The following is a 27,343-nucleotide window of genomic DNA, read 5'->3' as shown; positions in this document are numbered from 1 at the left end:
ATATAATATGTGACATAACGTGGTATAATATGTGACATAACGTGACATAATGTGACATAAATGTGACATAATATGTTACATAACGTAGTAATCATGATAAATAGCTTATACTGTAGTTAAGTGTTTGCCACTTGTTCTTTACAAAAAATAAGAATCTAAAGGGTAAACCTTATGATACTGAATGATTAATGCACATTGAATATCATTTAAAATGTTTTTTTTTTTTTTAAGAAATTAATACTTTTACTCAGCAAGGACGCTTTAAATTTATCAAAAGTGAGTGACAGTAAACACATTCATGATCACTGCTAGCTAGTAACTCATTACATGTTATCTGGATTATGTAATCAGATTACAAAAATTAATTCGTTATTAGAGTATATACATTTTAAAATGTTTATAATCAGATTACAATAAAAAAAAATATATATATATATGGATTACATATTATTCATACAATGGCAATTATGCCACTGTGGCAAAAGTATTCATAATTTTTTTGACTCTGGAAGTCTGGACAAAAATATTTCAAACCTGGAAGAATTTGGGTGTGCAATGTCATTGTTTTCATGTTTATTAATGTTTGTTCATATAATGCAGGGATTCCCAAATGTTTCTGACAGCCAATCCCCTTAAAATAAAATATTTAATTGAAATATCTCTGAGAACGTATTATAAGGAATGGTAATGCACATGCTAATTAATGTGTAATTAAAGTTTATTTTACCTTCAGTACAAAATCAAAGCAGCCATATAGAGATCTCTTTAATATCTCAATTGTTTCCCATAGAAAGCATGCATTAAGATTAAATGCAGAGCAAATGGGGAAAAGACATATTTAAAAATTATCTTAAGCTCTCAAATTGTACTCGGATTTGCCAAAAATAGTGTGCAATCAAACATCACGAATCTCAATGCCATCTCAAATAGTTCTCAGATCCTTCAAACTCTCCTGAGACTAAATGATCTGAGCCTTTAGTGCTGCATTTAAGACAGATGAATCTTTTAGATGGATCTTAACCAGGACTGAGCGACGATCTCCAATGACAACAAACACAAATACACACAGACATACAACATTCTGACTGGTCCACATGCAAAACTGGCATCGGGTTTTTATTATAGGGGTCAGCAGGGGAGTGTCAGGGACTAAATGCTTTGCCCCATTTAGCTCCCGTCGTTTGGCTAAATTAGCAGCAATGATGTCATCGGGCAGGGGCTGAGATGAGTCTATAGAAACCAGCTTCACGCTGCTGTCTTCTCACACAGATCAGCCAACACACCGAACATCATCTTCTCCAGCACACTCAGGTAAGCCAGAAACTTACTTGTCTGGGTAAGAGGGATGTATGTGTGTGTGTGTGTGTGTGTGTCTGGTCATCTAATCTGCACAGCAGCTGTGTAAACGCTGAGATCAGATGTAATCTGTCAAATCTGAACTTTTAGCATGACAAAATGCTTCCTGTAGCTTCTATTAGAACAGCAGAATAACAAAGAGGATATAAATTAAGCCAATAAAATTTAGAGTTTAAAAAAATGAGCTGAACATCTGAATTAAAGTTGCTCCAAAAAAAAAAAAAAAAAAAAACATACAGTAATTCCAGTCAAAAGACTTTGTCATAAATCATTAATTAATTCAGTCTTTTCACAGCTAGTATAGTATTATCAGAAATTAACTTTCATAAGGGGTCAATATTCACCCTCTACAGTTTTGACTTTGATGGGCATTGTTTAACATATAACACCCTGCATGTCATTTTTTATATTATTATATTATTATATGGACTGTTACCTATTAAATTAAATCAACACGTATGTCATACATTATGCAATACTATATTTTAATTGGTATTAATTAAATAAAATGTTATATATTTTTTAATATTAATACAATGATTTTCTTATTAGATATTTTTTTTAAATATTTTATAAAAATAATATTTTACAAATATATACCGAATGTTACACTTACAATAAACAGGATTTCATTACAAAACATTATTAGTTTAAAACTAAAGCAGATATTAATTTAAAAAAAATATCTAAATAATAATAATAATAATATTAATAATTATTAATATTGGTAGTATTAATAAAAATAATTATTATTATAATTACATAGTATTGCTTAAATATATAATACAACTATTATTATTATGATTTTTATCATAAGCAGGATTTGAATCATGTGATGTGATGTGTGTGCAGACCAAGAGGATGCAGACAGCACATCAGAGTCTCACCAAACAGAGAAAGCAGCAGACCATGATCCCGAGCAGAGAAGTAAAGGGAGGTAAGACACACACACACAAAAAAAACAGTTTCCGTGTTTTCTGGGGACATTCCATAGACGTAATGATTACTGCACAAATTCTGTTAAACGTAATGATGTTATACTGTACAAACTGTATTTTCTATTCCTCACCCTAAACTTACCCCTCACCGAGAAAAAAAAAAAAAAATTATATATATATATATATATATATATATATATATATATATATAAATTAAATAACTTACTGATATTACTATTCTTGTGGGGATATTTGGTCCCCACAATGTAGGGAATTCCAGATAAACACACACACACACACACACACTACAAAGACACTTAGTTGAAGCCCTACAGAAACAAAAAACACACACATTCCTACACAATGACAATACATCATAAAAAATAATCAGAGCTATCATATGGTGATTGTGGATGGACTTGGTTATGAGAGGCGGTGAAGTTGATTGACAGGAGCAGAACAGATCAAAGCAGATTCTTTCTCAGTCACTTGAGTGATTTAAACAGAGGGAAATCTCCACATCCAACATTCCTGAAACTATCCCAACACTTCAGAGGAAACATTTGCCTCAGTGTGTTTGTTTGTGATTTTCCGTTGACGTAAGCCACAGCATGTCCGATCTGGGATCACGGCAACTCCAGCTCAGCTGAATCCGACTCTGGAGAGGGAATTTTATAAGAATAAGCCACGGGCCGCGGTTAGCATGAGCCCTGGCAGGAATGCCCTTTCTGAAAATGACACTTTAGGGCGAGTCCACTTCTCCAAGGGTTCCACATTACTGCAGTCTAATAATAATCATCACTGTTACCCGTATAACACAACAAGCACGACTGCAGAACCTCTACACTGCAAGAGATCAGATCAGTCAAAAAAGAGCGATCCTAAAAAAGTATTTGGACAGTAAAGCCAAACTTAGAAATGCTTAAATGTCTCTCATAAAATATCAATCCAGATCTTTATCCATGAGACGCCACCACCAAATCCCTAACCCTACCAAAGTTGAATGATGTTGAATATGCATTAATCATTCAGTACGATAGTAAAAAGTGTCCAAAAACAAAAATTCTACTATAAAAATTATGTAGATACTGTAAAACACTTGACGAAGATCAAGGATGAATGACACTGCTTACTAAAGCGACTGTGTGTGTGTGAAGGTCTGAACCTTGGGAAGAAGATCAGCGTTCCTAGGGATGTGATGATGGAGGAGCTGAACCTGAACACCAACAGAGGATCCATCATGTTCCAGGAGCGTCAGAGGAGAGTGGAGAGATTCACACTGGAGAACTCAGAAGAGGCTCCCACCATCACATATGTAAGACACCCTGTTTTAAGACACACAAAAGAAAAAAAAAGAAAACACATTTAAAGCACATCTCTTCTCAACAACACACATGATTTGAGGAATCATTCATGTCTGGAGCATAAAGAGTTATGGACCACAGTTTAATTGCATGGTTTTATGGTTAGCTAAAAGTACTAAAATAACTAAAACTAAAAGTTCAAATTTAATTTCCATTTCAAAATATTAACAACTATAATATAACAAAAATTAACTGAAATAAAATATTAAAATTGTATTTTAAAATATAAGCTAAAATATAGTGGATAAAAGCAACATTTCTCATTTTATAGTTTAAAAAAGTACTAAAATAACAAAAACTAAACTAACATAAAAATAAAATCTATTTCATATATGTGACCCTGGACCACAAAACCAGTCATAAGGGTCAATTTCATCATCTGAAAGCTGAATAAATAAGCCTTCCATTGGTATACATGTTAGAAATGGACAATATTTGGTCGAGATTCAACTATTTGAATATCTGGAATCTGATGGCGCAAAAAAAAAAAAAAAAAAAAAAAAAAAATATGGTGTATTGAGAAAATCACCTTTAAATTTGTCCAAATGAAGTTCATGGCAGAGCATTACTTATCAAAAATGAAGTTTTGATATATTTATAGTAGGACATTTACAAAATATCTTCATGGTCTTTACTTAATGTCCTAATGATTTTGGCATAAACGAAAAATCAATAATTTTGACCCATACAATGTATTTTTGGCTATTGCTATAAATATACCCCAGCGACTTAAGACTGTGTATCATCAGTCTAATAGTATATCAAAGATATATATATATATATATATATATATATCTTTGATATTTTGTTAGTATTATTATGCTGATGGTAAATTTTTGGGCTTTTTTGGTGTTGTTGGTTTAAAAAGGTGAGACACAGGGATTGACCGATCTAAAGTATGAAGATAGAAAATTTGTGCCCATTCTCAATGGGAAAGTGCCCAAGCAACATTGCTCAAAAAGTTGCCCCATGTATGATCAGCCTAATAGTATTTCAATGATACTAAAGTAACACTGTTTAATACTTTGGTTAATCATGACTAAGAACAAAAGAATAAAAAAGAAACTCACAGGTTCATACAGAGCACATATAAGTAGAGCGATGAGAGATAGCAAGGTCACGAGGTGTTTTGGGTTACATAAATCCCCAGAATATGGACTGGATTTACTGCAGGAATCCATTTGACGAGGTAATGAAACCGTCTCACATTCTCCTGCTGGGCATCCTTTATGTGAAGGACTTTCACCAATGAAATACTCTCCACTACAATGTTACAGATTAGAAAAGACAGATGTGACTTCAGGTTAAAGGCCATGCATTCATGCATTCAAAACACTGGATAGACTGCTCTGTCCTAAACGTCTTCCATCAGAACAACGTGGATCAGAATCAAATCCAGAACCAGAACCACATGATGACAGACATGCAGGGAGGGAAAGAAAACCTGCTGTATCCAGTGGCCGGTAAACACACCCTCGTCACCACCCTGAAGAACACAGTGGCCAAGAAAGGAAGCCCAAATGTGCTGGCACCAGGTACACACACTCTTTTGACCAATGTTACTAATTATTAATTGACCAAAAATGATATTTATTGTAATTTCTCACATATGTGGTTCGTTAAGTTTCATTGCATCATACAGATTTGATGCAAACCTGAAATCCAAAGCAGCCTCTGAAATTGGACTAGGACCAATAAGCTACCACCTAGCAACCACTTAGGATATCCTAGCAACCGCATGGCAATGAACCAAAAAATACTCTGAACACCTTAGCAACTGCTTAGCAACACCCTAGTAACCACCCACAATACCTTAGCAACATGACAGCGAGTTTTGCAAGGACAAACGCTGCTAACTTTTTTAAAGAAACATAAAAATATAGTTAATGTTTATAATATTATATATATACACATATATATAAAACTTAACTTTATAATAGTTTCAGTTATGCATTTCTAACTTTAAAGTATTTAATGTATTATTTTATGTTTTCCTGTAAAATATCTAATAAATCTTTAAAACAAGGTAAAGGCATTTGAGAACAGTAACAACAACTATTAAAAAACTAAATATTAAATATATACTATATAAATATTAACACTTTTAAAAATTGTTTTGGTAATTCAGATAAAGCTTAAATAACCAAAATAAAACATGAATATTAGATGTAAAATGTACACAAAATATGAAAATAAAAAATTAAATATGCTGAAATCGAAGTACAAACATTATTAAAATGGAAATAACTCAAAATATTAAAAAAAAATAAAAGTAAATGACAACAGAACATAAAATTACTCAAACTAAAAAAATTAAAATATGAAAAAATGCAATCTCAAAATCTTAAATACTGTATTATATATACTACTAAAATACATGAAGATTGTATTTAATATAAAATATTAAAATAAAATAAAAATAGGCAAAATACATACTTTAATGTGCATTTATTAACATACATATAATTAAAATTAACAAAATAATTTACAAACATGAAACATATTAAAAAAAATTAAGCATGATTGGACATCTTTAATATCTTGTAGTGGTGTTTCTCAAGTACATTTATCTTGCTTCAATAATTTTTAGATATTTAAACATGTAAACAAATGAAACTGATCATTAAGAAAATGATTTTTGCAGTGCATAGAAACACGAGTGTATTTCTCAACACGAGGAACATGCTTGTATGTATCTCCGATATCTTTTAGAGCAGCACTTTTCTTCACTCATCTGGTGATCTGTTATCATTAGCTCGTTGTTACGCTTAATTAACTCCATCTAATGTTCTTTCTCTGTCTGTGGAGCCCTTAATAAACATCCATATCCTGTTTCCATTTCCTTATCTGCCCGTGGCCCCTGAAGGGACCGGTCTGAATGTCCGCTAATGCGAATGCGTGCTGCTCCTGAGTGAACTCTATGAGCTAAACGCCGCAGCATGCTAGAATGCGCTTCAGGACAGAAAAGCTCCCTCTATAATTGGACTGTGAATCACCAAGCTCCATCCAATCCTTTTAGGCTACTCTGGACCGCTGAGAGAGATCCCTCGAGAGAAATTCAACGCCACGGTGATCCCGAAGTCTTATTGTTCACCGTGGCAGGAAGCCCTGGGAGAAAATGAAGAGCTCCTCCTGTCTTCACTCAACAATCAGATTGCAGAACCACAGAAACTCCCGCCAGCAAACTACAGGTGCTTTAACAGGTAAGAGACTACCTTTCCAGGAAAGTCTGTTCACTCAGCGCCGGCGGCCTTATTTGCAACAGCACCATGTGGGCAGCCACTTTAATGTTGAAATTCTGAAATCTCAGGAAAAAAAAACAATGTAGACACTTACTTTTAAATTCCATATTTCAAATCAGAACAAAATCTGACATTAACCTTTTTTTTTTATTTCTCAACGGTTCTGACAGCAGCTGCAGTGACGCGATGACTTTACCATTTGGCGATTGGCTCTTTTATTTAAAAGCCTCTTTCTCCCATTCATGATTAATATGATGACATTGGTAGCTATATCTAAAGTCTTTGATTATATTACAAAAATAGTACAGAAACTGAAATAAGGTTGCGTTTGTACATCGCAAACATTCAAAATTTCAGTCCAGCAGCAAGTAACAATTACTATTTCAGACATAATTCTGTGAAATATATAGTTCAGCTCATAACATGGATTCCAACACTATCGTATCATTTCCTTTTGTGAAATAAATAATTGTTAAAATTAACTGTTGGATTTTTAGACATCTGTTTTTCGGTTTGTCCAACACAGACATTCACTTAAGTGATATTCAGATACTTTGTTAAGGTCGTATATTTATATACAGTACTATTGTGATATTTGCAAATTTCCCATGCATATTTCCCATGATTATCAATGTTTTCCTTTAAAAGATCACCGTGACCTTTAAAGCATGGCAAATACAAATGACTTGCAAATGATGAGTTCTTCTTTAAAAGCGCTTAACTGGTACCTTGGTGTTTAGGTGAACTGGTGTAAAAGATTGCTGAAAGCTGCATAGCTCCACCTAAACCTCTTCTAAATTAATACACGTAAAGAGATTGCAATGGATAATTTTTTTTTCACTCAGTTCCTGTTAATTCTGTACATAATACACACAAGATGGTCAATGAACAGATTATTAACTATCCCTAAAATTAAATGGAAATTAGAGGATTTTTTTTTTTTTTTTTTTAATAGCTCTAACACTAAACATAACCTTAAAATATAATAAGATCATATGAATGTTGTTAATGACCAACAAATATTCTGATTAAAAACCTTTATTCGGACTGCTGAAATTAAAATGAAAGAGTTACATCAAACGGTTAATCAATGCATCACAATAACGGGACACAATATACTGCAGCCCATGTAGGGTTAGGCCATCCGAGTAGGTTTGGGATTCCCCGTAACAGTTTCTTTATTTGGGAGGGATTAAGTCTTTATTCTCTGCCGTACCAGAAAACCGAGGCAAAATATGATATGAGAAACAGCCTTGAGGGTCACCAAGAGGTTTTGGCACATTAGCTCCATGCGTGCTGATGGTGTGCCTTAAATAGACCCGTCAAGACTAATCCACACTATCAAATTATGAAGTCTACTTAAGAGAGCTGCAATGTTTCCACTGCGTCTTCCCATTTGAAACGGGATCCACAGAGGAGCGAATGACTGAGGAACTATTTAAACGCACCGCCAACTTCTCCTGTCACGAACTTCAGAGCCTTGACACACTGCGTATACAGAAGATCAAATTACTGAGATACAAACTAAAATTGCGTCATCACGTGGAGTCAAATCCAGAAGCAAGAATATTTTAAGTTTGCAGGACTGGGTCCATTAAGTGACTTATAGTTTTGAAACTGAACAAAATTACTTGCAGTTTCTTGAAACTTCATGCAGTTTTATTCTAGGCAAGTTACTGGTATTGAACACCCACTTTACACCAAGTTCTCACAGAATCAAGGTTATTATTGTTAACCAAAATGATAAAAAAAAAATAATAATAATAAAAATAAAATATTAATTGAAATAAAGTTAAGTTTAAGTTTAAGTTGAATAAAATAAGTTGAAGTTGAAGCATTAAAATAATTGTAATAAAAAATACTAATTGTAAATAAAAGCTGAAATTTAACTAAAACTGAAATTAAACCTAAATAGTAAAATAAAAAAACAATAAAAAATGATGTTTAAGTTGAAGAATTAAAATTACTAGTGTAAATAAAAACTAAAATTTAATTAAATCTGAAGTAAACAAATTAAACATAAATAGTAATAGTAATAAAAAAGAAAAGCAAAAAAATGACAAAAGCACATAAAATGACAAAAAGAATTGTGAAAAGTGAAAATATAAAAACTAACTCAAAATATCAATGAAAACTATAATAATAACAAATAATAATAAATATTACAATAACACTGCATTAAATACTACATAATATGCCACATTATGGAGGGGAATGGTTTATGAATGCCATTTCATGAGAGAGCACTTGTAGATTTAGCTTCACTCTTTTTCATGTGGTTTTTATTTTAGAGCCGCGGTGCCATTTGGAGGTCCTGTGCGCAGTCAGAGGGTGATTCCTGTTATTGGGTTTGAAGCTCTGGAGACTCCAAGTCTTTCTAGCATGACCTTGGCCACCATGTCCAAACGACGCAACTTCAACAGAGCCCCGCGGGGATGGGGTGTCGGATACTCGCCCGAGTCAAATGACCTGTGAGCTCGGCGCTGATCCACACCTGTAACATTAGAGGAAAAGACTGTCGCACCGTAAAGACCTGCGCTTTGCACTTTCAGGCCGGTGTCATTATGTTCCCTGCAGTTGAAAGCCCAGAGGAGAGCAGCTGGAAGTTTAGATTTACATCAAAAACCAAAATTAAGCATCAGGATAAAGATGATCAGGATGAGGAGATGGTTTTAGCTTAGTGCTGAATGAAAGAAGTTTTGGTTGCTCTCCTAAACCGTATAGTTCAGCCAAAAATGACAATTGCAAAGTGAATGGGTGCCGTCAGAATGAGTCCAAACAGCTGATAAAAACATCTTAATAATCCACAAGTAATCCACACGACATCTTGTGAAGTGAAAACCTGCGTGTTTGTGAGAAACAAATCAAACTTTCATTCTGACGGCACCCATTCACTGCAGAAGATCCATTGGTGAGCAAGTGATACAATGCTGTATTTCTCCAAATATGTTCCCATTAAGAAATTCATCTACATCTTGGATGGCCTGAGGGTGAGTAGGCTTTCAGCAAATTTTCACTTTTGGATGAACTATTCATTTAACACAGCTATACAATCAGAAATCAGTCTACATCTTACAATTGTTCATAATAACGTCTGGCATTTCATAATTTGTAGACATGTAATATGCAAATAAATGGTGTTCAAGATAGTGTTTTAAAGTGTGCGCAGGGGCCCCTAAAATGTATTTAGACACTTTAAGCATATGGAAAATGTGTGTTTGATATTGCATTAGATGACTAAATATCAAATATCTACTGTTTTCAAGCCGAACTCTTTTTTTTTTTTTTTTAATGTTCTTGTTGTTATTTTTGTTTTTTTTGTTTATTTTTATAAATGGCACCTGCTTTGATATTTTTTTTTATCAAATGCAAAAGTGTCCAAATACTTTTTGGGCCGCTGCATGTGTTTCTTAAAACTAGAGCAGACGGTACATTTAATGATGGCTAGTTTAATGCTCACAAAAGAAAATGGTAACAGTAGGCTCTTTCAATAAAAAGTACTTGTTATTTCTGAATTCCTTTTCTCATGTTACAACAGAAAAGCACTGAACTGACAGTTCATTAAAAACTGCTTCAGAGCACAATGAAAAACAGAAAAATATCAGAAAACATCAAAAAACATCAAAATATATCAAAAAAAATATATCAATTTTATCAAAAAATAATATATATTATATATATTATATATATATATATATATATATATAATGTTTTGTTTTTTATACTTATATAGACGATGGCTATATATATCTATCATAAAAAAAAAAATAATAAACATTTTGGGTTATAGTTGCATCCTTTTTTACTGTAATTTTATTTTGTTTATGTTTATTGTTTTGATGTTGATAGGTGAAATTTTGATAAAATTGTACAAAAACAATTCAAATTAAGGAACTGAAGAAATTGAAAACTATTTTAGCACCATAAACATTTGCACGAATTAAGCATTAATTATCCCCCAAATTGTCAGCAATCTACTGTAATGCAACAACTAACTCAATATGCTTACTTTAATGTGAAATTTTTTTGGGGAAAATGGGTTAAATTTTTCATGTCAAACTTCAAAAAGTCCTAAACGGTGCTTCGTTTTCAATGTAAACTCAAGTTAGTGTGAGATGCACTGCCTCACCAAAAAGCCCACAGATTCAGCACAATGATGTTTTAAACAAGGCAGCTTATGATAACGAGGAGGCAGAGTGTGTGTCTGGCGTAAGAGGGGTCAACTTTATAACAAGGGCCTATTTGTTGGTAAGATGTAACTGAAGCATGATGATGTGGCACTGCACTTACAATAGAAACCCCAATCACATGACCATACCGTAGTGTACCAGTCAATCACTCTGTATGATGACATCACCCTCATAGATCTATAACCCGCAGCAGTGAGAGAATCTTTACTAGTCCACATGAGGAGTCAATCAATCGCTGTGGCGAATGGCAGCATGCGCACCCATGCGCTGAGGATCCTGGGAAGGATAATGGATGTGGCCTGGAGGTCTCAAAGCCATCGGAGGAGGTGGAGGAGGGCCCATGGGGTGGAACATGGGAACTCCAAAACCTGAAACCACAAGCAGACAGTATTTATATATGTGACCCTGTATATCAGGACCACAAAACCAGTCATAAAGGTCAAATTTTTAAAATTGACATTTATACATCATCTGAAAGGTGAATAAATAAACCTTCCATTGATGTTTAGTTTGTTATGATTTGTATATGTTTGTTATGATAGGACAATATTTGGCCGAGATACAACTATTTGAATATCAGTAATCTGAGGGTGCCAAAAAAAAATCTAAATATTGAGAAAATTTCCTTTAAAATTGTCCAAAAGAAGTCCTTAGCAATGTATATTACTAATCAAAAATTAAGTTTTAATAAATTTACGATGGAAGTTTACAAAATATCTTCATGGAACATGATCCTTACTTAATATCCTAATGATTTTTGGCATAAAAAAAAAAAATCAATAATTTTGACCCATACAATGTATTTTTGGCTATTGCTACAAATATAACCCAGCGACTTAAGACTGGTTTTGTGGTCCAGAGTCACATATAGTATATAAGAGTTTGAATGAGCTTCTAATTATTATTATTTTTTTCTTCAAATTTTAGTTTAGGTTTTAGTTATTTGTCATTTAGTTATTACGTTTAGTGCTTTTCTCATTTGTATTAGTTCTTTTTTAGCTTAAGTGTGCTTTTATTTTAGTATTTAATAACTGAATAAACTGAAATGTTATAAAAAAATGTATTTCAATTTTATTTTAGTTTAAATGTTTTTATTATGTGCTGTTGACATTTTTATTAGTTTTTTTATATTTCTATTTAGTCTTAGTTTTTATATGTATTAATATTACATATATTAATATAAAAAATGAATAATATATTTAAAATGAATGTTATAAATGTATTTTTATTTCACTTTTAGATTAAGATTTTATCAATCATATGTGACCCTGGACCACAAAACCAGTCTTAAGTCGCTGGGGTATATTTGTAGCAATAGCCAAAAAAACATTGTATGGGTCAAAATTATAGATTTTTCTTTTATGCCAAAAATCATTGGGATATTAAATAAAGATCATGTTCCATGAAGATATTTTGTAAATTTCCTACCGTAAATAAATCAAAACTTAATTTTTGATTAGTAATATGCATTGTTAAGAATTCAATTGGCAATTTCAAAGGTGATTTTCTCAATATTTAGATTTTTTTGCACCCTCAGATTCCAGATTTTCAAATAGTTGTATCTCGGCCAAATATTGTCCAATCCTAACAGCTTATTTATTCAGCTTTCAGGTGATGTATAAATCTCAATTTCGAAAAAAATTGATACTTAAGACTGGTTTTGTGGTCCAGGGTCACATATGTGCTTTTTTTGACATTTCTATTTAGCTTTATTTGTATTTCAGTGCACCTGATGGGGGTGGGTTTGGGAGTCCGGGTGGAGGTGGCAGGCTGATGTTCATGAGCGCAGGAGAGCTGCTGGGGTCCAGGTTAAAGTAGTTAGCAGGTGCTTCCTCCTCCAGAGCAGGGGGTGGCGGTAGAGCTGCAATATACACATAATATTATCAGGTAACACTTTCTATGAAGCCAGTATTTATAATACCTGTAATACACAATGAACACAATGCATCCACTTAACTTAAAATGGATTATATTTCCCATAATGTATTATAAGTAGTGGTGGGCCATTATCGGCGTTAACGTGCTGCGTTAACGTGAGACTCTTATCAGGCGATAAAAAAAATAATGCCGTTAATCTATTCTCAAAGTTGGGTTGGGAGCTGGGTCTATACTACGCAAGCTATGATGACTTTCACAGTGATAGTTTAGCACTGTAGGGGGGCGAGAACGAGTCTTTGAACCTGTGTGTATGCATACTGAGAAATTACCAAACTTCCCAAAAAAAACCTCGACAAGACTCACGCCTGTTTCACACATACTCCGTCTGCAGTGCGTATGCAGTCCGTGTGCGTTACGTACGTTACGTACTCATTGTGCTTTCACACAGGACGCGTTTGCAGTCTGCTACTGATCCACACAACATTTGTTCATTATTCTATATTTCAAACCATGTTAAAAATAAATAAATAAATAAATAAAAAACAAAATAATAATTGTGACTCTTATCACAGAACAGTAACAGTCTTTCACAATTATAGACATTAGTTTAAACTTAATAAATATGAACAACATATTATTCATGCATTTGACTTCTAGGTTTGTATAATAAGCTGCTCAAGCAAGCGGCAAAACATTTAAACACAACAATTGGCCTACTTTTCTTGTTGGGATATCGCAAATATTTGAAATTAAAGCACCGCTGACAGAAACAGTCGACTCTCGTGCCTTTGCATTTAAATCTTTATTACAAGCAATCGCACGGTTCTTAATGAACTTTGTTTTTCTGCTTCCATAAAAGTGCATAGGCCTATATCATGTTGCCTCGTTTATCTAAAGGTGCTCTTTTTCTTGTTTTAAACCTAGCCAAAAACCCATGTGTTGCGTGTGAAAAACAGTAGGCTTTAATTAGTTTACATTTTACAAATTACTGCATTTCCGCAAACAATGCGCTATCACTTTAATTCAGCGCGTGCAGCACAGCAAAAATATACTCGGTACGTAAATGATCGCTGCACTGCTGCAGACGCACCGCTTCTGGAACGCACTGACGGACCGCAACCACGTGAACACTGGAATCCGTTAACATGGGTGCGTAAAAAAAATAAAATAAAAAATGCAACGCAGACGCACTGCAGACGGAGTATGTGTGAAACAGGCGTAAGCTTGTTTGCAACTTGTGCAGTGGGGAATTAGTTTACTGTAGGAGTTCTTCCAATCTCAAGTACCACCTAAACACAAAGCATCCCTTAGCTAATGCAGAAGATGCCGGGCCAAGCAATGTAGCGCAGGGGAAGAGTCGTCGTCAAACTACTATGTTTGAGTGCAGCACAGCTCTATCAGTATTAACAGGTACATCTTATTGAACGTAATTTGAATGCCTTCGGCAGAATTCAAATGAGCCATTTTAATCTAGATTAATCTAGATTAATTCCAAGATTACAGTGAGATTAATCTAGATTAAAAAAATTAATCTATGCCAGCCACTAATTATAAGTCTCATATCTTGCCATCGTTAACTTGTTACATTACTTAAAGCAGACAAAGACTTATCAGATGAATCTGTAATATGGCACATTTGCTTTTAACCATATTTAATGCAATATCAGTAAGATACCGTGCAGATCTTAAATAAATAATGTCACGATTTGAGACTTATAACCCATTAGAAATTAAGTGGATTTAAAATGTTGTTCATTGCAGGTTATAAATGATCATACATAAATAATAACAACAAATAAGTAAGTTTTATAATGCATTATAATTGTTGTTATGATTATTTATTAGATAGGGTTACTCCACCCTAAAAGCATCGTCAGAATAGCCCATCTGCCATCAGTGATTCAACTGTAATGTTATGAAGCGACGAGAATACTTTTTGTACACAAAGAAAACAAAAATAACGACTTTATTCAACAATTCCTCTCCTCTGTGTCTCTCCAAATCAGCATAGTGCCATTTTGACAAATCTGAGCAGTACGCAGGCGGCATATGCTCTTCTGTGTCAGCTGTGCCACAAGGATAGGATACATTTTTTTACGTGTATTTACGCTTTGGTTTGAAAGAAAACAGGGCAACAGCACAGCGTGGCTGATACAGAAGAGCGTATGCCGCCTGCACACTGCTCAGAATTGCCAAAATGTCGCTACGCTGATTTGGAGAGACACAGAGAGGAATTGTTGAATAAAGTCTTTTTTTTTTTGTGTGTGTGTGTGTACAAAAAGTATTCTTGTCGCTTCATAACGTTACAGTTGAATCACTGATGGCAGATGGAGTTTCCGACGATGCTTTTCATACTTTTCTGGACCTTGACACTGTTATTTATTTGGCAGTCTATGGGACAGTCTCAAGCCTCCCTGTTTTCATCCAAAATATCTTAAATTGTGTTCTTTAGGAAGAAGGGAGATTTTTTTGGTTTTTTGGGACGTGGTGGTGGTTGGTTATTGATGAAATTTTTTTTTTTTTTTGGATTGTGTATTTTATTTATGAACTTATTCATAGAAAGTGTTACCTATAATCACATAGCCTTGACTTCCAAAACCTTGTTGCAGTGATTTTACCATGCTTAAAGTGTTAGTTACCTTGTCCATGGTTGTATTGTTGGTTTATATGAATTTATTATTTAGGACGTATATTGTCGGAGTTACATAAAAATTGTCTTTGATCTTTCAAGCTGTTAAATGGCACTCAGCGGGTGTTGCATATTCCAATATATCCATATTCAAAACGGATCACTTTAATCACTTGAATGTAGCTTGTGCTCACTGTTGTACACGGAAGCAGTTCCAGGCGGATGACGTTTGGAGGTCAGCTTTGCGCAGCGCTGACCTCCATACATCATGCTACTGGAGCTGCTTCCGTGTACAACTGTTGGCGCAAGCTACATTAACCTTTTCAGTGGTGAGTTTAAAATATTCCAGCGGTCCCCCCAGAGTGAGTTTTTTTAAGACGACCGTTATTTTAGAACGTTCCCCTTACTGTTTTAATGGCGATGCGGCAGGCTTGTCGCGTGACACACCGCGTCTACAATAACACTGTGTGACAGATGGATCGCTTTTATTTCGTTTTTCCTTTTTTTATTTAAAATATTCACAAACTTGCATACCATGTCATGAACAATCTGATATTCCGATTCACAAATATGTGTAAATGAGTGTGTTTTGTCTAAATGATCTTGATCGTGATCTGTAATGTGAGACGGGCGCCGCCATGTTTGTTCGTGCTGCAGTTCAGAGAGTCCTGTCAGTCGCATTTACAGCACGTGAATTCATCAATCTCTCCCGAAATACAAGTAGTAAGTGGCAGGTGAACTGGGTGATGAATAGAGTGAACTTTACAGTTACTTATTCGATGTGTATCTGATATGAATAAAACACGTCTGCAAATTAAATTTGAATGGATTGTTATTGTTGCTTCCATAGACATATGCGTGTATTTTTCAAACTCTAAATGTATTGTTTTACTAGTATTTATGTGTATTTAAATGTATGAAACCTAAAATATGCATTATGTGGTTAATAACACTGCATAATTGTGATAATATGACAAGAGCAGTGCACGTCTGTCTCTGGCTCAGAGCCAGCCAATGCGCAAAACGCAGTTTGAATTTGACAGTTATACGACGTCACTGAACGTTCTAAATCCCATATGTGGGACCGTACTCTCAGGGGCACGGAAATAAGAATCCCATATGTGGGACCGTACCGCTCAAAAGGTTAAAGTGACTATTACGTTTTGAATATGGATATTTTTCTTACAAAAACACATTGATTCGCTACTGAAGGCCTTTGTTCACCCCCCGGAGCCGTGTGAGACACTTTTTTTTAATGGATTGGTGATTTTTATTTAACTTCTTTTGGACAGATGCATGCAACACCCGCTGAGTGACATTAAACAGCTTGAAAGATCAAAGGCAATTTTTAATATAACTCCGACTGGATTCGTCTGAAAGAAGAAAGTCATATACACCTAGGAGTAATTTATGGGCTAATTTTCATTTTTGGGTGAACTAACCCTGTAAGGGGTGTTGTTAGTCACAATGCAAAGTAACAGCAATATGACAAAAGACAGTGATGTTGAAAAAATGCATCTAATTATAATAATATTCTCAATAAATTACTTTTTTGCAAGGTAATATTGTTCATTATCATAACTTCAGTGATTCATAAGAAAATAATGTCTGGTTCATAAAATAAAATCATTCTAATTATTTTTTTGGCATGCAATACAACCCAGACAATTTTTGGTTTATTAAAATTACTAAACTAAACTAAACCAAACTGAAAAATAAAATAAAATAAAAAACACAAGACAAATTAAATACAGTAATCCAGTAATGCCAGTAATCCACACACACAACATACTTGTAGGGAGACCAGGTACTGGTTCTAGTCCGGTGCCCATCTCATCGAACCCGTCCTTGACATCCGTCTCTTTAGCGGCTTGTGATCGGCCCCACTTCACCGCCAACCTGCAGCCATTAATGATCAGCTTATTGAAGGTCTTCTCTGCTGCGAGCTCTGCTCCCTGTCGTGTGGCGAACTGAATGAACGCGCACTGCTGCCTCTGAACCAACGTGATTGCACGGATCTCACCGTACTGGTAGAAATTATTTCTGTGAGAGAAGATGAAGAAAAGACAGGAGGTGTTTTGAATTGATACTAATCAAATACAAGTTTGGAACAGAATAACAGTGCACCAATGATTTCACTTGACCTTGTTACACTGCATTTTATATCAGTGAATAGCGTCAATTGTCTTGGCTATTTTTTTTTTTGCATTTTTTTTATTTTTTTCATTCAGCATAGTGCACTGTATTGTAGGTTGAGTTTTTCATGCGGTGTGCTCTCGTTGTATCCTACACACTTTGGCACATGTAATTGCTTGTAAGTCGCAATGTAAGTCGCTTTGGATAAAAGCGTCTGCTAAATGCATAAATGTAAATGTAAACTAAAACTAAATGCATAAAAAATATTTTGTTACATGAAATAATTATTAACTGAAATAAAATAAAATATAAACAACCTTAAACTTATTTCCGTCATCCAAATATATTTAATATGCATGACATGGCTCTGGCTTTAAGTCTCATATATATTTAATTCCCATGTATATACATATGGGTCTGACTTTAAGTCCCACTGAAATTATATATATATACAGGTGCTGGTCATATAATTAAAATATCAGCAAAAAATTGATTTATTTCACTAATTCCATTCAAAAAGTGAAACTTGTATATTATATTCATTCATTACACACAGACTGATATATTTCAAATGTTTCTTTTTATTTTATTTTATTTCTTTTAATTTTGATGATTATAACTGACAACTAAGGAAAAACCCAAATTCAGTATCTCAGAAAATTAGAATTTTGTTAAAAGGTTCAATATTGAAGACAGCTGGTTCCACACTCTAATCAGTTAATTAACTCAAAACACCTGCAAAGGCCTTTAAATGGTCTCTTAGTCTAGTTCTGTAGGCTACACAATCATGGGGAAGACTGCTGGCTTGACAGTTGTCCAAAAGATGACCATTGACACCTTGCACAAGGAGGGCAGGACACAAAAGGTCATTGCAAAAGAAGCTGGCTGTTCACAGAGCTCTGTGTCCAAGCACATTAATAAAGAGGAGAAGGGAAGGAAAAGATGTGGTAGAAAAAAAGTGTACAAGCAATAGGGATAACCGCACCCTGGAGAGGATTGTGAAACAAAACCCATTCAAAAATGTGGGGGAGATTCACAAAGAGTGGACTGCAGCTGGAGTCAGTGCTTCAAGAACCAGTACACACAGACATATGCAAGACATGGGTTTCAGCTGTTGCTTTCCTTGTGTCAAGCCACTCTTGAACAACAGACAGCGTCAGAAGCGTCTCGCTTCAAAAAGGACTGGACTGCTGCTGAGTGGGCCAAAGTTATGTTCTCTGATGAAAGTAAATTTTGCATTTCCTTTGGAAATCAGGTTCCCAGAGTCTGGAGGAAGAGAGGAGAGGCAAACAATCCACGTTGCTTGAGGTCCAGTGTAAAGTTTCCACAGTCATTGATTAGTGCTGGGCGGTATACCGGTTTACACCGAAAACCGGTGTATATTTTCGTTTACATGCAAAAGGCACGAGAATGTTTCTGTCTGTGGTGTTTTAATTTGAAATTTTTTAACAAGAAAAGTAGGCTAATTATTGTGTTTAAATGTTTTTGCCGCTTGCTTGAGCAGCTTATTATACAAACCTAGAAGTAAAATGCATGAATAATGCGTTGTTTATATTTATTGAGTTTAAACTAATGTCTATAACTATGAAAGATTGTTACTGTTCTGTGATAAAAGACTCTCAATGCTGTGGTTTTTTTACATGATATGAAATTAAACCAATGAACAAATGTTGTGTTTGTGGACTAAACAGCCGCGGATCAGTAGCAGACTGCAAACGCGTCCCACTGCAGATGGAGTATGTGTGAAACAGGCGTTACAGGGAAGATGGATGCTGCAGAACTAGTAGAACATGACACAGAAGAACTTGTGCCAAAAAGAGGAGCCTGGTCTGTTGTTTGGAGGGTTTTTGGTTTCCAAAAATCCGACGTCAACCAAACAACCATTTTATGCAGGTGTCGGGCTAAAAGCACGCCTTGTAATATCAACCAGCAGAAAATGCATTGTACACCTGATTATGCATGAGAAAAAAAAAAAAAAAAAAAAAAAACGTCATAAACTGGGAAACCAGCATAATTTAGAAAAAAACCATGATATAAATTTTTGGTCAAACCGCCCAGCACTATCATTGATGGTTTGGGGTGCCATGTCATCTGCTGGTGTTGGTCCACTGTGTTTTCTGAGGTCCAAGGTCTACGCAGCCGTATACCAGGAAGTTTTAGAGCACTTCATGCCTCCTGCTGCTGACCAACTTTATGGAGAGGCAGATTTCATTTTTCCAACAGGACTTGGCACCTGCACACAGTGCCAAAGCTACCAGTACCTGGTTTAAGGACCATGGTATCCCTGTTCTTAATTGGCCAGCAAACTCGCCCTGACCTTAACCCCATAGAAAATCTATGGGGTATTGTGAAGAGGAAGATGTGATATGCCAGACCCAAGAATGCAGAAGAGCTGAAGGCCACTATCAGAGCAACCTGGGCTCTCATAACACCTGAGCAGTGCCATAGACTGATCGACTCCATGCCACGCCGCATTGCTGCAGTAATTCAGGAAAAAGGAGCCCCAACTAAGTATTCAGTGCTGTACATGCTCATACTTTTCCTGTTCATACTTTTCAGTTGGCCAAGATTTCTAAAAATCCTTTCTTTGTATTGGTCTTAAGTAATATTCTAATTTTCTGAGATACTGAATTTGGGTTTTTCCTTATTTGTCAGTTATAATCATCAAAATTAAAATAAATAAACATTTGAAATATACCAGTCTGTGTGTAATGAATGAATATAATATAAAAGTTTCACTTTTTGAATGGAATTAGTGAAATAAATCAACTTTTTGATGATATTCTAATTATATGACCAGCACCTGTATTATTTCAGCTTTCTGCCAAGGCAACATAGTCATTAAGTTTAATTTGCTGTACTAAAATAACTACACCTACAATAACATCACTAAAAATGAATAACAACTAAAATATAAATAAAAATATACTAAAAATGACAAAAACACAACCAAAATTATTAAAACTTTAATATTAAAATAAAACAGAAAATATAAAAACAAAAATTAATTCAAAATGTTAATAAGTATAATAGCACATTAATACAGTTATACATGAGGAGTTTTTGAATACTTCAGAAACAATATTATTGCCATTTTAAATAATTTTAAAATACAGTACTGAAAACACACTTTAAGATTTAAAATGGCAATAATATTGCTCCTGAATCTCTGCTTACCTGAGCTCAGAGTCAGTGACGTTTTCTCCCAGTCCCCCGATGTATAATGTGGTGATGGACTTGTCCTCGGGCGGGTCCAGTCGAGGCATGCTGGATGCTCTCTTCAGAAGTTTATCTGCCACCGGGTCGTTGATGCCATAATAACGATCTTTAATGTTCTGATCGGCCAGAGGATCATCAGGGTCTGTGGGTTTCTCATGCCTGATGGGACATAAATGAATAACACTGCTACTGCCACTGTGAGGACAGTCCTCTGCATTACAGCAGAGTCCCACCATGATTAAGAATTCCTGCTTGAATTCAGTTATATTTCAGTTTAGCTAAATGAGAAATTCAGTTAATTTTTTTTTTCATCTTTTTAATTAGAAAAATATAAACCCTGAGTTAGCTTAAAGAAGGTTGATTGAACAAAAAGTCGCCGATTAAAATATTTTTGTACTGAATGCATTACATAGTGCATAATAATGGGTTTATGTGAAGACTGTTTTAAGTTAACTTAAACTAAGAGTTATAATATTTTTTATATTCTATAACAGTTAAGGCCTATTAAAAACAATGGCCCAAATTTTACGGCTATATTTACTCATTTTATGCCCATAACTTGATGTAAATATCAGTATTAATATTGGAATCTGGGATATTTGCCTTCTTTCATAGTACTTAGAAAAGAAACTGTAGTGACATTATAAGTGAATGATTTACCCCTCTTAAAATACTCAAACTGAAAAGTCAGACTGACCTGTAGGGACACTCCTCTCCTCTCTTACACTCTCCCTTCACCCAGAAGGAGCAGATATGGGGTCTGTTGCGTTTGTAGTATGGCGTGGCTCGTGCCAGCTTCAGCAGCATGTCACTGGGGTTCTGTGCTTTACCCAGCATCCCTACCGGTCTGGTACTGTCTGAGTTTTGGATCTGACACAGACAGCAAACCAAGAGTTTACATAAAGCACATGCTACAATTTTACATGTGTCTTTTTTCAGGCACTGGATTTCTTAGATGTAATATTTTTATTAAATGTCACCTCTCTCTCCATGTTCTGAGTGTAATATTCCTTGTTCACGTCAGACCTCGGTATGTCATCTTTGATGGACATGCCCGTGTCTCTGACCTGGATTGGAAGACCTGTAAAAACAAACATTACTTAAGGCCATTATTCCCAAACTTAGAAAGTTTACTGTCAGTCAAACCACTTTAATGTGAAATATTTATTTGGAGTAAGATTTTAAGTTAATATTTCGATAATTTAACACATTTGCATGTGCAGGTAAACAATTTTTATTTATTCAATGTCATTTATTAATAATATTTTTTAAATTATATATAGTAATGTCTCTTTTTTATAATTTAATGAATTACACAGCCACAGATTTGCAAAAAAAGGTCTAATATAATATTTTTGAGTTAAAAATATCAATAAAAACTTTCCATTACATAGTTTTTTCACAAAATGAGAATGAAGATTTTTCAAATTATATAAAGTGTGACAGTGTGCCACTGCAAACATACCCTCTGATATGCAGGGTTATTACAGTTAACTAAAATTAAAACCATAAAAAAAAATGTATTTCAGCTAGCTTGCCAATTCAACATTTCTTATTTTCATTTAGCTTAACTAAAACTGAAATAAAAAATAACAAAAACTACAGACATATTAAAAAACAAACTAAAAATGACAAAACACAACAAAATTACTAAAAATTACTTTAAAATACAAATTAAACTATAAAAAAATGATACTGCTGATTCGCAAAAAAACAAAAACAAATTTTTTTAGTTCAAAAATATACATTTGAAACCACAACAGTTTGTTTGTTTGTTTGTTTTTGAAATGATAGTATTTTTTTTGTTTATATTTAGATTAAATTTTTAATGAGAATTTATAATTATTTAAAAGTATCATTTAACATACAATTTGCTAAGGAGTGGAACAATATGTTTAAAAACTCCATTTAATGTAAAAGAACTTCACAAAATAAGCTTTTTTTCCCACACATGTTCTGTAATTAATCACTGTTTGGGTGTAGTAAAACAAGAACAAACAGCAGAAAACATCTGGCATTTATTTTTATTTTCTTCTGTCACTGGCCATTATTATTATCTTGAAATCAGGATAAGGCATATATTAAAGTGCCCCATTATGCTTTTTGAAAGGTTCATAATTTGGTTTCGGGAGTCCCCAGCAACAGGTTTACATGCAAGCCAGGTCAAAAAAACACAAATTTTCTTATGATATGCATTTAAATTTACCTTATTTCACAACGACTCTTAAATGATTAGTTTGAAGATTCCTCTTTCCAAACCCCTCCTTCGTGTGGGGCTATTCTGCTCTGATTGGTCCGATGACCAGTAGACCAGTTGTGATTGGTCCACTGTGTGCAGCGTATGTCACAAACATAACGTAGTGAAAAACCCAAACAATAATGGTATATGCGTTAGCCGAACACAGACATGGAGTACTGATACATCCCTGCAGTTTGTAAACCAATGTATTGCTCCATCCTTTAGCGGGACTCCAAGTAATAAGAACAACAGACATTCTATATTATTAATTCTATATTAATCGACACATTTCTAGACAATAGCAGGCCCACAGCTGATTAACAGAACTATAACGTGAGTTAGCCGGAGACTTACAGCGGCACTGAGTGTATACACAACACAACACACAAAACTACATATTTTGCACGCTCGACAGAATATTAAAGCAACAATTATTAATCATACTTACAGGCTGTGATTCAGAAGAGCAAGCTGGTCCAAACAAACTGTGCACTGACTCATCTTTCAAGAACAACAGGTTTACGAATCCTGCATTCAACTCGCAGTGATTGGAGAAGCAGTCGTCAGCGAAATGACGGGAACACAGCAAAAGTTTAGGATTATATTGCTGTGGTATCGGAGTAAAGATGAATTGTAACCACCGATTCTTCACAGCCTCATCCTTTGGAAATGATAATAAACCGAATTCACTTTCAAAGAGCACAACGTCTTCTCAACATTACGTTATCCACACGAATGAGATACAGCTTTTAAGGGGGGCTTCAAGTTTTTGCGGAATGTCCACGCAGAACGTAGGCAGGCAATATGCAAATATGGTAACGTTGCCGTGTTAACGTCACAGAAATGGGATTCGAAATTTAAACGACTTGTTTAAGTGATTCAGAGTCGACTCTTTCTTTTGAGAGACAGTATCTTTATTTATGATGCACTTTCAGCTTTACAATTTTGCAGATTGTTTACATTCGCATACAACTATGTTACACACTGCATAAAAGGTAATTTTCAAAAATCCATAATAGGGGCACTTTAAAGTCATACATGTGAAAATAGGCTGAGGATTGAAAAAAATAGCTGTAGTCTGGGACAGAGGAAGAGATTTTCTGGTTTTGGTTCTGGTGTGTAACTCATACCGTACTCCAGGTCCAGCAAACATGTCTGACAGACGTTCTTCATTTTACTGCAGGTCTGACACACTTCTGTCTTCTTAAAGCGCATCCGTACACCAGGACACCAGCGGAAAACAGTGAAGGGACGTGCACATATCTGAAAAAAGTTTTTAAAAGACTTCGATTTAATAACAAACCTAGCTACAATTCTTTAGATACATGCCTATAACCAAACATCATATTGTGAGCTCACCTTGCATTCCTTGCCATACTTTTCCTTGGTCTGCAAAAACAAAATATAAACAAATAATTACGAAATGAAAAGCTTCACATTTAAATTATGTTTAAAATCACCCAATGGTGGAAAAAAATAGCAACAACAAAAAAGATTTCACTCTTTGCAGGTAACTTAAAAACTGAAATCACTTACCATACGAATGTATGGATTTTCCCCAAGACATGTTTGACAGAGAATAGGGAAGTCCTGGAGTGAAAAAAATCAGGTCAACAAATTGGAAGTGAATGTGTGGGTTTTGGAGTGGAAATGTTTGGGTGAGAATCTGACAAAATAAAACATGTTTGACAGAGAATAGGGAAGTCCTGGAGTGAAAAAAATTAGGTAAGAAATTTACATCAATGTTATATTTGGCTATTTTGTCCAAAACTTGCTCTATGTTGAGGCATTATCTATTATAGATATAACAGTATGACTTTCTATAAATCTGTTTTGAAAAAATTTGAACTGTGAAAGGTCCTATACAAACAAAATTTGGCAAAGGACGTGTTGTATAAACATATGACAACCAAGCAACCTATAAAACGTTTTTATGACATGAGTCCAGTGGTATAACCTCAAGAAAACCTGATGATAATCATGCGTGAAAGTCCAAATAATTGTTAAAAAAAATACATTTTATCGTGAAAAATACTTTTGAAAACTTTTTTGAAATAATTATTAAGATGTGTACAGTCGTGTGCATTCAATGTGTACACAAAACTCACTTTATCTTCATTTCTTCATCACTAAATTCCATCAAAATGTTGAAACTGATATACAAATCCTTCAAAACTGTATGAAATCAGCACAAATACAAATATTACATTTATAAGAACTTGCCACGTGCATTTAAAAAAAATGGCTTTTATAGAAGCTTTTTCTGTCAAATGCTGACACATTTCCAGCAATCCGTGCTTTGCTGTATCTTCACACTTGCTTTAAGATGCTGTGTAAATTCCTGATCTCTCTAAACTGCTCCCTCAACAAGTTCTACCATGTCATTCACCTCATTAGAGGAGCTAAAGATAGTTTTAGCAATCGCAGCAGCACTGATATCTGCTGAAGGAGAGAGAGCTGGCATTCTGGATGACTTTATCGCTCAGAAAAGGGACAGACTTTCTGATCATTGCTAAAACCAAGTAGGGATAACTGCAGGCTGGAGCAGTGGGCGTGACGAAAGATTAGGGCGAACCGAAAGGTAGGGTGTGGATAAAGGTCTTTCTAACTGGTTAGGGTTAGGGGTTCGTTTCTGTTGTAGCATTCACCTTTCGGCACGCCCATTACTCCAACCTGCAGCTACCCCTGTCTCGCTGAAAGAGTTTCTAGTGTGCAGGACATTCAAGGCAGCCGGTTCTCATGACAGGTCATACATAACACATGACAAAGCGATTGTCTGGATGTTTAAACAGAACAGTATGTGTTGACATTTGGTACATCTAAAATCAGCTGTCTTTAAACAATGTCATGAAGACACTGATGTAAACAATGGAACAGCTGGATAACAAAGGCGAATGGGATATAGATATCCCAAACATGAAATACACAGAAACATGAAATGCACATTGGTTTTAATAAATTAGCAGTCTGTTGAATCACAATGAGTGACATTCGTCGCGTGACCTTCTTTTTGACATTTTATAGATTTTTGATAAGCTTTTTGCCAACGTTTTCGATGCATTTTTATTTGTCTCTTCTAAACTGATATATTTTTTGCATTGCCAAGTGATTACGTGAGAATAAAAAAATAAGTAAACAAACCTTTATCCTGATAACGCCAAAAAAGCATCACTCATTACTGATATTTGACACTTATATAAAGATATTTGTAGAAAAATATTTGAAAACTGATATTAAGAGCTTCATTAAGCAAAATACCTCTGTAAACTTCATTAATGATTTATTTTATATTCTAATACACACAGCAGACAGCAATAGAGCAGAGTGCGCGAATTATTTCTAATTTTCCGTAACTGTCAGTTGAAAATGTGTCGTCAAAATCAATAAGCGAAGACACAGACACATTTTTGAAGCAGTCTGCAGTGTGTTATGAGTTTGATAATCACTAAATCATACCGAATCTTCCCAGTTCTGTCTGTTGTAGGTGTTTGAGCCCAGGGACGTCGCCATAATCCACGCGCACAACGACGTCACGACGTCACGCATCCTCTTTACAAAGCTAATAGAGTACTATGAAACTGATAAAAATAAATAAATAAACGGATGTTTTATATCAATGGTTTATTTAAAAAAAAAAAAAAACTTATTTTGTATACAGAGTACTGTGGGAAATTTATTTAATGTATTCCTGTGTTTAAACTGTATCAACTTTCATTTTAGGACACGTAAATATTTGAATGAATTGTATAATTATTTTCAAATAACTATATTATATTTTTTGCTCACAGGCGTTCTGGTCAATACATTAATCCAATTTTGTATTTAAGTGCAATAATAATTATTTATATATATATATATATATATATATATAAACTAATGAAGAAGCACACTTAATCCAAGCTAAGTGAGTACATGTATTTTGTACTACTTGGATAATAAACTGCATGTCTTTTCTCATTTTTAATATATAGAAATACAAAATAATAATATTCTTGATCAAAAATACACTTAAAAATAATAAAATATAACTAAATAACTAATATATATATAACTAGTATATAATATATAACTAATAACTAAAACTGACATTTTAAAAGGCGGTTAAAATGAGCACATAATACATTTCCACCTACATGATAAAAGTACATCTTA

The 27,343-nt window shown here is 34.4% G+C and overlaps 2 protein-coding genes across 2 annotated transcripts; one reads left to right on the top strand and one right to left on the bottom strand.

The window, feature by feature from the left end:
* The first annotated feature begins 1,189 nt into the window (after positions 1-1,189).
* LOC122147417 (myozenin-2-like) lies at positions 1,190-9,741 on the top strand. Its single transcript, XM_042769882.1, has 6 exons — positions 1,190-1,311; positions 2,209-2,293; positions 3,452-3,609; positions 5,031-5,193; positions 6,678-6,861; positions 9,192-9,741. Exons 2-6 carry the CDS (start codon positions 2,218-2,220, stop codon positions 9,373-9,375), a joined length of 765 nt encoding a protein of 254 aa, XP_042625816.1. The 5' UTR covers positions 1,190-1,311; positions 2,209-2,217; the 3' UTR covers positions 9,376-9,741.
* A 1,013-nt stretch (positions 9,742-10,754) lies between these two features.
* On the bottom strand, positions 10,755-26,752 carry LOC109072197 (pre-mRNA-splicing factor RBM22-like). Its single transcript, XM_042769881.1, has 10 exons — positions 26,648-26,752; positions 24,728-24,781; positions 24,551-24,580; positions 24,322-24,454; positions 21,933-22,033; positions 21,650-21,822; positions 20,911-21,111; positions 17,390-17,640; positions 12,820-12,951; positions 10,755-11,458 (listed from the first exon to the last, which is right to left on the bottom strand). The coding sequence occupies exons 1-10, from the start codon at positions 26,735-26,737 to the stop codon at positions 11,319-11,321; spliced, it is 1,305 nt and encodes a 434-aa protein (XP_042625815.1). The 5' UTR covers positions 26,738-26,752; the 3' UTR covers positions 10,755-11,318.
* Between the last annotated feature and the right edge of the window lie 591 nt (positions 26,753-27,343).

This window comes from Cyprinus carpio, chromosome A14, assembly GCF_018340385.1.
Source record: "Cyprinus carpio isolate SPL01 chromosome A14, ASM1834038v1, whole genome shotgun sequence".
Classification (NCBI taxonomy): Eukaryota; Metazoa; Chordata; class Actinopteri; order Cypriniformes; family Cyprinidae; genus Cyprinus; species Cyprinus carpio.
Note: the sequence above shows the minus strand (reverse complement) of the source record. Positions and strands in the feature narration are given on the sequence as shown.